We start from the raw sequence: 13348 nt of genomic DNA, 5'->3' as shown, positions 1-13348 counted from the left end.
TAGCAAAAATGAACAGCACCATTAGCTTCCTCTATGTCCTGCCAACTGGGATTTCTGGATTTATCTATCTATTGTCTCACTAGTTTCATCTGTCATTAGAGTGCATTTCATTAAATTAGAGAATATTACATGTAACGGATCCCAATGGGAAATTTGGGTTATTACATTTCAGGAGAGTGGGACAGAACAATATGAAAAGCTAATGAAATGAATAATTATCTTGACAGAACAAATTAAAAACTGCATTTAAACAAAGATGCAGCATCTTCAGAATGACACTGAAGTTGAATTGCACATAAAATAATTACTGTGATAAGAGCAGTGTCATTACAACCAAGATTCATCTCAGTGTTTACTAGGAGTAAACAGCTTGTATTCATTCAATTCTATCATCATTCTTTGGAAGTGTGACATCTTCAAAGTGAGACAAACAAAACATCTTAGTACCCCCTTGTAAGATCACTAATGGAAAACATAGCTCAGACACAATAGCTGATGGGCCAGCTGCCAGTGCTCCTGCACCAGCTGCTAGAGTAAAATGTTGCCTGACCAATAAAGACAGATCCAGCAGGCTGCAGCATCGCTAACCACGGTGATAAAGAGCGCACCCACCAAGATAATGGGGTGCAACAACTCAGTTGGACTTGTTCGTTTTGTAGGTAGCTGGCAAGCAACTGTTCTATTACCTCGAAGAGTAGCTTCATGTGGCAAAAGAGGCTTCTAAAGCACACGCTGGCACATGTGCTCATAACAGAAACTACAGTTCTGTGCAAAAATCCTAAGCCGCCACTCATTTTTTAAAAATATTTTGCTAGGACAGCGTGAAATAGATGCAGTGATTTATTGACTTATGTGCACTGTGACACCGCCCCAAACCGTAGCAGAGCCTCCACTGTGTTTTGCAGATGGCTGTAGACACTAACTGTTGCACCTCTCTCTCGACCCCCTCGGTACAAAATCTAAAATCTAAAATTTGGACTCATCACTCTGTAAGACCTGTTGCCACTGATTTCAGTCCAGTGCTTGTGTAATTTTGCATACCTCAGCCTTTTCTCCCTGCTTCCCTTCCTTAATAATGGCTTCTTGAGAGCCCACCCTTTCACTGAGACCTTTTTCTGATGAGGCTTCAGTGAATGGTAGATGGATCAACTGAAGGGCATCTCTCAGGTCATGTCTCAGGATATTTCCCTATTTCCTATTTTCCTGTTTCCTAGTTCTTATTTCTTAAGAACATGACTTTCAGATACTGTTCATCTGCTGTAGCTATTTTTTTTCAGCTACTTCTTCCTCCATTTCTTCCTTAGTTTTATTTTTTTTTTTCCTTTTAGTACACGCTGCACGCCATACTGAGAGATGCCAAGTTTTCAGAAGCTAGTTGTAAAGTGTTTAAAGATAATATTTCAAATGTATTCTTTGCTCAGATGTCTGTTATGTCTAAACGCAACCCTGGTTCGTTCCTTGACTTAGGTGCCTTTTTTTACACAGTGTCAAGTGACTTAACAAACAAATAAAAAAATTTAAAAAAAATTCCCCAGAAAATGGTCAGCTACAAGGACTGACTGAAATTAAATGAAAAAGCAGCCAATGTCCAAATAAACACTTTGAAAGACCTTCAGAAAGCTTGGAGCACTGTTGCTCAAGACTACTTAAAAAATTGCAAGAAAGTCTGGCTCCTTGGAAGCAAAATATAAAGAAGTGAGAGGTGGCTCAAGACTTTTGTACAGTATTGTACTTGCTCAATCACAAATGGTAGCATGCATACATAGAGCAATGCTTGTTTAGTTCACCGGTTAGCTTTTCTTTTCCTTTTTTTTGGTTTTTATTTATATTTTTCTGGTAAACATTCAACTGTGTTCACCAGCTAATTACTAACGTGTCCTCTAAAAAAAGCAGAACGCTTGTGTATATCATTCTCTCAGAACTTTGCTGTAATGTCCAGATGGTTCTCTTTAGCAGTGGTGACTTCAGACAGATCGCTTTTTTTTTTCTCTCTCTCTCTCTCTCTTACACACACACAAACATATACTCTGCATATGTAACTATCAGGCTATTCCTTTTTGCCGTGCAGCTGCTGCATCTCCTCCCTCAGCTCCATCAACAGTGGCTGTGTGACCTGCTTGTGATAAGTTTTCTTCTTTAACTTGACTGAAGATTAAAAAAAAAAAAAACATTCACTCAGGAAATGAGTAGATCAGAGGAACGGCTCAGGTCGAGCAGTTTGGAGACAAAGATAGAGAGGCAAGGTTGAGATGGTTTGGACATGTGCAGAGGAGGGCTAGTGGATATTTTGGACAGCTTTTGAACATCTTTAGCCAGGAGTACTTTTTTGATTGTCTCTATGGTCATTTATATGGGAATTGTTCTTTACCTACCATCACAGCTTACACCACATATAGTCCCTGTTTCTTTGCTGTGTAGAATATTAGCCTTAAAGCAGACTATACTTTTCCTTATGGTTTTGTCAAATGTTCTGGTGTATTCTAATATTAAGGAAGGACAAAGTTTCAAATAATGAGGTCAGTTTATGTGCAAGTTATCTCTATAAGACAAAAGCTCTGGCTTTGAACCATCCTAAATGGTCAGTTTCCAACAATCTTTTGTAGTCTTGGCTCTTTATGTCAGTGAACTGATATCCCTAAAATGATCATCCGTGGCACACAGCTCTGGCTGTATGCACAGGAGCCCCCCTTTGTAAATCCTCTGTTTACAAGAGATTACCAATTGGAAGCCAAAATAGCTTGTTGCACACAGTGGATGAACTGAGGTCCAGTGTAGTTTTTGGACTGTAATTTTTATATAAAGTTTGCAAAACTATTTAAGCCTTTTTTTGCTTATTTTGAGCATTTTTATGACGTGCCTTAGCTTAAAAAAAGAAGGCACCTGAACTTCATTAAGTTTTATAAGACATTTCATCTCTCATCCAAGAGGCTTCTTCAGTTCTAAAACCAAAAGATGGAGAGTCCCAAGTATTTACACCCTAATTGTGGTTGTTGACCAGAGACAAAAGATTAAGAGGAAGATCTGGCCCACTATTAATCATGTGCATCATCACATGAGCCAAGGTGTGGAAAAAGGCGTGGGTCATTACCACCAGGGGTTTCAGGTGACACTCTTTTGAGGATGGCAGTGATCACATTTTGGACTGAGAAGACAGATGGTTTAAAAGAGGAGTAAAAGAGGCCATTTATGTTCTATGTGAACAACTATCACTGAACCTATAATGCAGTCTCCCAGGCTCCTTAACTCCCCATTCACACCTTGCTTCAGGTGACCTTAATAGGTCACTTGAAAGGGTGGGGCAAGGTCTCACAGAGGGACTCTGCACCTTTTGGTTTAAGAACTGAAGAAGCCTCTGGGGTGTGAGGTGAAATGTCAGTTGCCTTCTTTTTTCAAGCTCTTAAGACTACCATGACCTGGATGACTGAGAACGTACACGTGACTCATGCTAGCTGGACTTATTGTGGACAAAAGACTGACAGGAAAAATTAAAAACACTGCAGCTCCATGACAACCGGGCAAACTTTATCTGCTCATAAAAGCTCCATAGCAAGTGAATAAGGAAATCTTAAGTGCAGGTTTGAGTCGCTCCCTGTTGTCTAATGTGTCATTCTGTATTTTCCTTTTCAATAACTGCTCCAGTGAGTCAACGCAAAAAAAAAAAAAAAAATAAAAATAAAATGAGCTTCTTTGTGGAAATAGTTGTATATGAAGTGGCTAGACTTTGCAAACTCCAGTAACTGGTAGGCGTGCATTTAGTTTTTAATCATTTTATCTTGAGCAACTCTGAGTTGCAGCTAGGTTTAGCAGGTATAAATCTCTTTGTAAGTGGGTCTTCATCCCCTTCGCTGATATTAGGGGGGACAAAAAAACAAATGTGCTCCTTATAAAACTGTGCAGTTCAAATAATTAGTTTTTTTGGTTTCTACTATAATTTTTTTTTATGGCTTGTGGGATGAAAAGAAAGTTAACAAACCAATGCGTTCTGACTGTGATGAAACTGTCCTCTTCTTGTTGTTGCTCCCAGCTCTCTGGCCCTCTGCCTAATCATTGTGTGATTATGGTCGCACGCGTGTGTGTGCGTGAGTGCGTGCATGCATGCGTGCATGTGCGTGTGTTTGTGTCTGTGTGTTTGAGAGAGGAAAAGAGAGTGTCGCAGCTCACTGGATGATTGAGAGTAGCAATTAGAGACTTAATTAGTGGCTATCACAAACGCGCACACACACACATCCCATATACACAAACACTGATGCCAGTGCACACACATTCATACAACTGTGCATGCACGGCCATACACAGACACAAATGCACACACATAATGAGGCAAGAAAATACTGTACACACTTTTCTCTCTGTGTGTGCCCGTGTTTACTAGATAGCATAATATGATTCCATCCACGTTTTAAGTGTTTAATTGGCTTTTAAATCCTACTATGTAATTATATGGCTGTGACACACACTTACAGACTCATAGACACACATACACAAATGCAACATGCGCATACATACACACATGCTGTACAGCTGTTCATTAGCATGATGGCTTTACTTCTGTCTTGGCTCTAATCATGTCATGTTTACATTTTAAATGAGAGGAAATGCTGCATTGCCACAACCACGCACGCACGCACACACACACACACACACACACACACACACACTCAGGCCCACCAGTACACAAACACCTTCCAAACACTCACACATGCTGTTTAAGTTTTAACTTACTTTAATCATATTGTGTTTACATTTCAAATGAGAAAGGATTGCAGCATCACAGCAAACACATAAAACACAAACAGCTTGCTGCATATACACACACAAACACACACGTTCCCTCGTCTGTTTTCCTTTTGCGCAGGCAGATACACAAACACACTTCTCATTAGGTCGCAGCAGTTTGAGTATTATTGTGAGCCCTGGAGTCTTTTTTTTACTGTATTTTCGTCATTGATTAGTTTGAGATTTCACTGGCTGTAATTTAATTAAAGAGGGGCAAACATAAAATCCTTGCTCTGTGCTTTAAGAGATGGTGTGTTTTTGTGTGTTTGACTCTGACTTTGTCAAACAGAATGTCCATCAGGTCTGGAGTCTTCACCTGTTTGCTGGTGGTACCTCTTTGTAATAAAGGAATGTACTGTACTGTAGGTTTCTGTGTATATGTAGAGGATTTATGTGTGCACACAAGAGCAGTGCTGTTCTCAGGATTTTTTACTTCTGTACAGCATAATGTATTTATTTTTATAATCAAGTTACTGTAATTTCAAGCTTTTGCTTCACTTATTTAAAAGTTCCATATTGCCTAGCTTACAGCACTTCTTCTTATTCTTTTTCTTCTTCGTCGTTGTCTAATGATTCTTCTTTCAGATGCTCCCTTTAGGGGTCTCCACAGTGGATCATCTGTCTCCATCCCTTGCATCCTCTTCTGTCACACCAATCCTCTTCATGTCCTCCACTATATCCATAAACTTTCTCTGTGGGCTTCCTCCTTTCCTCTGCCTGGCAGCTCCATGTTCAACTATCTCTCCTTTGGATATGCCCAAACCATCTCGACCTTGCCTTTCTAACTTTGTATCTAAATCAATCAACTTGAGCCACATCTCTCAGTAATGCTGTGAACTAAACAGACAAGATAGTACTTGCTAACATGAAATTATACAGGTTTTATACTTTCCATCCGCTACTTTAGTTAAACCGAAAGTTTTCAGCAGCTAATGGATTCCCATGAAATTTGTGGATATCTTTGCGCTGGATCCTTCTGATTTGGGGTATACACTGACATGTTCTAGTCTGCTTTTTGTGCTGTGAGATTTCTCAGCATACTTTTGTTAACATTTGGCTCAAAGTTCACTTTGCTTATCACCTCGAAACCATTGAAATAGACCACAGGCGTCAAATGTACAGTCCTTGACCCAGAACATGCCCATCAAACTGCCCAGGATGCCTTTGGAATGTGTGACCATTTCAGAAGCGGAGGGAATAATGAATCATGGTTTTTTACTGCATTTTGGATCCCGTTATAGAAGTGATTTTCTGAACTAGTGATTTCATCTGAGCCAGAATTATTGTCAGTTTTGCAGACTGACAAAGACATTACTCGTCGCCTGCCATACCACAGCAAAGTAAGATAACTAAACCAAGGAGCTGTGCTGGTGTGTTTACTTTGATTTGCAACAGTGGTGTTTCTTTGTAATGACAGCAGACTGACTGAATTTGGAAAATTGAGACATACTGTTTTCCTAAGACATCTTAGGCTGTTCACCATCTGTTTTTTAAATTGACAGTTTGCTAGGTGTGAATATTTTCAGAACATACTTTTTACTTCGCTACACTAAAATGGACTTTTTTAAAAATGTTTTTTATCTGTCTTTATGCAGTTATTTCACTGGGTTCGCCCACTTGGGATCAAATTGGGTTGTACTGTATGTGGCCCATGAACTAAAATGAGGTTGACTCTCTATTGCTGGCCAGTGTATAAACTGACTTTATAAGGTGATCACGTGTCAGTGGTGCATTTCAAAGCTAATTGTGCAGTCCTGCTCCAGGTTGCCAAAAGGTTTATTGATACAGCTGAGTAGAACTGTTAAGGCAACTAAAATAAAAACACAATAATACGTGAAAACATCTAAACTTAATAAGATCCCTCTATATTTTAAAGTGTAATAGTTCATTATTAAGCCAGAGGAAATTTCAGTGAAATTAAAGTGCTTGTATGACTGTGACTACATGGATTTAATCTGTTCATCTGCCGTATTCTCAGACTAATTTCGCATTTTGTCCGTGTGTCTAGACCTCGAATCAAAGGCTGCTGAGCTGAACGAGACTCTCTCACGGAGAGATGGAGCTCCAGAAAAAAGCCTGAGTGAGATGAAGGAGGAGATCCAGGCCATGCTGGATGAGTTGAGGCAACGACAGCTGGGAGGGAAGAAAAGTATTGCAGAGGAGGAAAACAAGTATGGGAACACATGAGCACATGTACAAAGGTCATGTTTTTCTCTCTCCCACACACACACACACACACACACACAAAAGAAGATTTTGAAAAAACTAAGTGAGTAGACCAGCCTTTGTTTCAGACACATGCAGCTGAACAGACCATGAGGTGGTATTATACTCAGAATGGTGTTTGAGCCCAAAAGAAAAACTGAGCATCCTTGTTATGTGTGCTCTTTGGAGGAGGGGGCTGGATGTTTCTCTCTGGGTTTTTTTGTCAAATTTATCATCTTTTCAGTGTCTTTTGTTTTTATATTTTGTTGATTTAACGTAAAACCACCGTTTCTTGCCATTTGCTTTTCACACTTTATCCAGTTCAATTCAATTTAGGTTTATATATATATATATATATATATATATATATATATATATGTGTTGAGCATATAGAAGCGTAACTAAGGGATGATTAATGGCCCTAAATATAAACTTTAAAAAAATACTGAAACCTGAATCCAAGATTCCACCTGCCAGTTGTTTTGTTCTCACTTGTACCTGTATGATTATGCATGTACTTTAAGCTGTTTTCACACATGAAATCCAGACAGCAGCAGGAGAGTCAGGTCAGGATGTTGTCCAAAGTTACTTACAACACTCTGCTTCAGACATTTACTCACAACTGCGGCTTGGTAGAGTGTGCAGAAGGCAGGCAGCAAGAAGTCCATTCAGTTTCTGTGAAATCACCTTTATTTTAACAGTAAATTACTAGTATGAAAACAAGTGAAACTTGTGTATAATACCATCCTTGCACTGTCTGTAGCAGTTTAAATGCAGAAACTTCTGCAGCATGTATTGATAAAGTAAACTGTAAATGATGTCAGACTTGATTTTTCAAGAGTTAGAAACTTGTTTCATTTAGATTCTAATTGTTTTACAGTCACACAGTAATACATGGAGCTCTGAATGCTTAGAATGAAAGAAAAGCACCTTCATTTGTAAAACAGCACAGCACTGAGTATTTGGAAAATGGTTTGATAATATGTACAGGATAAATTAAGCGACCCCATCATTCCTTTGATTGTGATCCTTATTTTAATTTCTTTCTTTGTTGACACTGGATATCAGGTGTAAAGCTGTGACTTTCTGTTGATGTTTTCACAAAGTGTTTTCCCTTTTGTGTTCTCACTCGCTTTTCGCTCTCCCTCAAGACATTTGATGGAATTAGTAATCTATTCCCGTTTTCCCTCCTTTGCCCCCTCTCTTTGTCTGTCTCTTTCAGCGGTAAATGTTGACGAGGTCGATGAGTTAATTAAAAGTATAACCGCAGGGGCAGAAACAGAGAGAGACGTAGCCGTACAAAGAACGTGCAGTAAGAAGGAAAATCACAGAGGGACAGGAGAACAGCTAACAGATGGACAGAGAGTTGTGGTGCGATAGCATATGAGAAATAACAGAGACAAAGAGAAGCTGCCAATGCCATTCAGTGACTTGTCTGTCAGCTCACAGTGGATTATTTGATTGAACCCTGAGGGGAGCGAAGAAAAAGCTAGCAAAAACAAACACTAAAGGGGTGCCTCGATAAAATGAGCAAAGCTGGCACATTTATGCATATTGTGTGTGTGTGTGTGTGTGTGTGTGTGTGTGTGTGTGTGTGTGTGTGTGTGTGTGTGTGTGTGTGTGTGTATATATATATATATATATATATATACACATACATACTTTGCTGCAAATGTTTCATTTATTCATATACAGCATTGTATTATTATGTAATGATGTTGTAAGAGTTAACTGTTTGATGCCCCCTTCTACTTTTTTAAACTCTGGCTTGCTTCATGCTGGTCCCCACAGGGTTCATTAAATTTTCATCAGATCCAATCATTACCTTGCATATATCTTCAAAACTATATGAAATTGTCCTCTGAGTACTCTGAAGTGGAGGACACTTGGATCCTTGTAGTCCTTTTTAATACTGAAGGTGAAAAATGGCACTCATTACAGGATGCACTGGTAAACATATGGTTACTAAACTGTTTTAAATCATTTCTACTTTAGACTTTCTAAAAGGTTATGGCAAAGCATAATAGGATAACTGTAATGAAGTAAAAGCTGCATTGCAAATCTGGATGGGTAGATCTAATAAAGTGAAGTCTTTGAGTCACTTCAGACAACTTAGTTTTCATGCCACACTCACATGGCATGCCTTTACTGCACCAGAGGTTTTTTTTTTGTAAGGCACACTCAATGGCATGGATCAGAGAAACTTCACGTGTGTAGACTGTATGATTGACAGTTAAGATGCATACTAGTGGACACATCACACAAACAAGGGTTCTGTACCACAAGTTCAATATAACCCAACATTAGGCAGACCACAAAGTTAAACTGAAAAGCACATTGAAGGGTTGCAGCTTTAATGTGTCTCATCGCTGTTGAGGTAAAGGTTTAGCAAAAAATTTGCAGCACCATCTTAAATGTTTGATAACATACAAGGTGTAATGAAAAAGTTCAGACTGTTCTTTTTGAGCACAAAAGAAGCAGTAGGACAGAATTTCATGCAACTTTGTGTCATCCACGTTGGCACCTGTATTACATGTTCTTATGCCCTTTTGTTGGCACGCATTTGTGATTCACATCTTGAAGCGCAAGCCTCCTCGACATGTCCTGGATGACCCAGTCTTCATATTGGGTTTCAGCATTGCTGACAAAACTTGTGGCTACAAACCAGAGACTAAAAACCAGCCTTTGCAGTGAAAGGGCCTGCAGCCTTTAAAACCAAAGACAGAGCTTTACAGTAGGTCAGAGTGGTGCTTTTTTTTCCACATTCAGACGAATGTACACCACCTCTGATGTCTTGATCCAGCTAAGGGCGAGAGTATTTGCTACAAACTGTGGCGTAATGACATTTCAGTGCCTCCATCATGACAAAATGTTAACTTACAGCACATTGAAAATGCTCAGTGTTGCACCAAAGCTATCATTGCTCCTCATCTGCTCATTTTCCCTTTTACAATTTTCATTTTGAGATTTCTGAAACCATTCATAGTAATACACTGTGCTAAAGACAGTGTCACAAATATTCATGTAAGGACTGAAACAGGGCTTGTGAAAGTTTACGTTCAGCCAACATTCTCATCTTCATGCAGCTGGCCATGTATGAGATGCCCATGAATGTTGCAACAAAAGTTTCAGAGATTGAACTTTTCCATCCAATTTTGTCTTTGAAATATGTGGTGGGAGAAACTGTTTGAATACCTATGAAGTATTTCTGATGGAGTGTACTGGCTCCCCACTTGCTGCATGCCTGGTGCCACACTGCTCACCTGAAAGCTATACACTTGCTTACTTCTACTGCTGTTTTCATTTCACATTTCACAAGAATAACCTGGACTACACATGGAGTCTCTGAGTCTACCTTCCCCTATGAGGAAAATTACTATTGTCACCCCCACCCACCCCGCACTCACCCCCGGTTGATGTTGTAAAAAGAGAAAATAGATTGTCCCCTAAATGCCAAACACAAACATAAGTATAAATACATTTGCATATAATTCATCCCGTGTTGGATGCTCAATAGTACTGCACTTAGGGCAAGAAGAGCATAACAAAACTATTAAATTTTAATGAAATGTCCCTTAAACAAAGCCTGATGACAGCTTAAAATTCCTTTTATATTAAATGAGGTCTGTATTGTTGGCTCTGGATATTTGTTGCGGCAAGTTGAATTCAAAATTTATGCCTCGGAGTGTTTCTCAGACAGGCAGCTTGATGATGCTCCATGGTTAGGTTTTAGTTATCCTTTAGAGCCTTGTTCTCTCCCAGTTTTATCTATTGTTGTTATTAATATAGCACGTTACGCTCCAGTGTGTTGTAGCACATGCTGCTTTACCCATCTCCCACACAAACACACATGTTCGAGTGATATTTGCAATGTTTTAAATTGCTATAATTTAATCTATCTTAGCCTGAGGGGTCAATAGACAAACGCTGGTAATTTCAGTTCCGAATTTCAGTGTTCAGTCATGCGGAGTGATTATTGTCTTCACACTGGCAGAGGCTCTTTTACACATGACAGTAACTCCTCTCCTCTGTTCTCTTCTGTGGATTGTAATATTCACATGTGATACTTTAATCCACTATTCCACTAAGTCATGTATGACATTGTGTAATAACACTGTGGAATGCAATCCAAATAATCCAGTCTCTCTCTCTCTCTCTCTCTGTCCTCTTTCTCGCTCCAGTCTAGCAGAGGAGTTGTATCAGAAAGTCAGAAGAATGTTTGGTGAACCCCATCAGGCCACAGAAGACCTGAAGGCAGAGGTAACAGTTAGCTTTACTTATTTGATTTCAGTCTTGCTAAATGAATGGCTTAATACCTTCTTATCTTCTTTCTCAGATAAAGGAGAAGCTCTCAGACCATGAGAAGAAGCTCGATGATGCCCAGGCTCTGCTAATCTTTGCCCAGGCACAGACGAGTCAGGCTGGCTCACTAGCTTACCAAAACCAAGCTAACCTCACAGCCCTGGAGGTATTAAGTACAAGTCTGAATTATGACCTCATATCCAAACTGTGTGTTACTGATATTTTGAGATCTCTCTCTTTTTTTAATGTTGTCATAATATGGTAAGTATTTTAAGTATCGCATTGACATTTCATTCTCTAAAAATACCCTTCTGCTGGCATACTTACAATCTTAATAATTATTTGCCATCCTTTCAAACTTTGCTTAACTGATGAAAGCCATAATATTCAGTTTCTGCAGGTAAATATACAGTATTCAGTCTTTTTTAACTTCCACGTGCTGTCATTAGATAAGGACACTGATCACCAGTCATTTCGATTTCTCTAATCTGCCAGATTTTCTAAAGGGAAACGAGGCTTTAAAGTGAAAGTAAGTTATTAAACAAGAGGTTACTTGCAAACAGTAGTTAATAAAGATTTCTAGCCTAGCCCTCTAGGATGTTAAGGCAGACAACTGAAGTCATGCTACTTCTCCAGTATGTGACATAGTTGACAGTATATCTAGCACACCCTGAGCTCAGAAGCCTTCTATTTAAACTGTCAATGGATGTTTGGTATACTCTGAAGTGCCTGCTGCTGCTGCACAGCTGAAGCTGCAGTATTTCATTAAACAACCTCTGAACCTGAAGCATCTACATGAAGGCTGCTGTGTGATGGCTTTGTTACTCCCCATGCACTCTGTGTACCTTCTACTGTGGTCTGGCTAGCAACAGAAAAGGCCACCAAAACAACTGTTTGCAAGTTTCTAAATCCTTCCATGCACTTAGAAAGAAGGCATGAAAACAGCCATGTGGGCAACACCTGTGACAAGTGTTTATGTTCGTATAGGTAAGCATATTCCAGTGTTTAAGAATTTGGGGAGTGGGTCACAAAGTCAGAGGCACGAACAGCTGGCTATAACATTAATGTTTTACGTGTATTTTATTTCTAAATTTACACGAGAAAATGTCTCCTAAAATGGGGAAAAAATCATAAAAATGCTTAATAATCTCAAAGATTGAGACTGACCATCAATAAATCACTTAGGCTACTTAATCTTATTTTGTTGTGAAGCTTTTTGCATGTGATTAATCACCAAGAAGAGCTTAGAGGCAGCATAACCCCAAACAGAAAAAAAACCCCCAGCAAACATTTATTGAGAAGATTATTCTACATGTCCTAGAGGAAACATTATGCAGTGTTCTCTATTTCACATACCCAATCAATATACACTCATGGCCACTTCAATAGGTACACCTTTCCAGTACCAGCTTGAACCCCTTTTGTCTTCTGAACCTCCTTAATTTTTTGTGGCACAGATTGTACTGAAATGATGCCATCACACAGTAGCTGCAGATTTTTTTTTGCTGCACATCCACATGATGTGAATCTCTTATTCAATCACATCCCAAAAGTGCTCTATTGGATTGATGTCTGGTGACCAGAGGTGGCAAAAGTACTGACATTCTGTACTTAAGTAGAAGTACAAGTACTTATGTTAAAAAATACTTTAGTAAAAGTCGAAGTACTGGTTCAACTTCTCTACTTAAGTAAAAGTAAAAAAGTACAGGCTCTGAAATGTACTCAAAGTAAGAAAGTAAAAGTAGTTCTTTGGAGGATGTTTCTACCTGCTATTTTTGTGTAAAACTAACCGAACCTCATTATATATTATTGTAATAATATAAAATAATATTACATGAGAATACAAATGTTATTCCAATCTAAATTTTAATCCTAATGAATGCACTCAGCTTGAATCTGTTCTGTAGGACACAAACTGTTAAAGGGAATTTAAACACAGCTCTGGGCTCTGTGTCCTCCATAGTAGCGGGTGACTGTGCCTCCACCTAAACACCAACATGAGGATCCTCAGGGGTTACAGTGGGATTCAGAAGGTGGAGGAACCCTAAGATCAGCTGTAGTGGCT

At 39.1% G+C, this 13348-nt stretch overlaps 1 protein-coding gene across 2 annotated transcripts in view; it reads left to right on the top strand.

The window, feature by feature from the left end:
- lama2 (laminin, alpha 2) overlaps positions 1-13348 on the top strand; it is a 224728-nt gene that overhangs the window by 169216 nt on the left and 42164 nt on the right. For both annotated transcript variants that reach the window (XM_030721257.1, XM_030721256.1), the window contains exons 39-41: positions 6785-6947; positions 11163-11241; positions 11318-11449. In XM_030721257.1, coding sequence (XP_030577117.1) covers positions 6785-6947; positions 11163-11241; positions 11318-11449 — 374 coding nt within the window. The remainder of the gene's footprint in view (positions 1-6784; positions 6948-11162; positions 11242-11317; positions 11450-13348) is intronic.

The sequence above is a fragment of the Archocentrus centrarchus genome, chromosome 24 (assembly GCF_007364275.1).
Source record: "Archocentrus centrarchus isolate MPI-CPG fArcCen1 chromosome 24, fArcCen1, whole genome shotgun sequence".
Lineage (NCBI taxonomy): Eukaryota > Metazoa > Chordata > Actinopteri > Cichliformes > Cichlidae > Archocentrus > Archocentrus centrarchus.
Note: the sequence above shows the minus strand (reverse complement) of the source record. Positions and strands in the feature narration are given on the sequence as shown.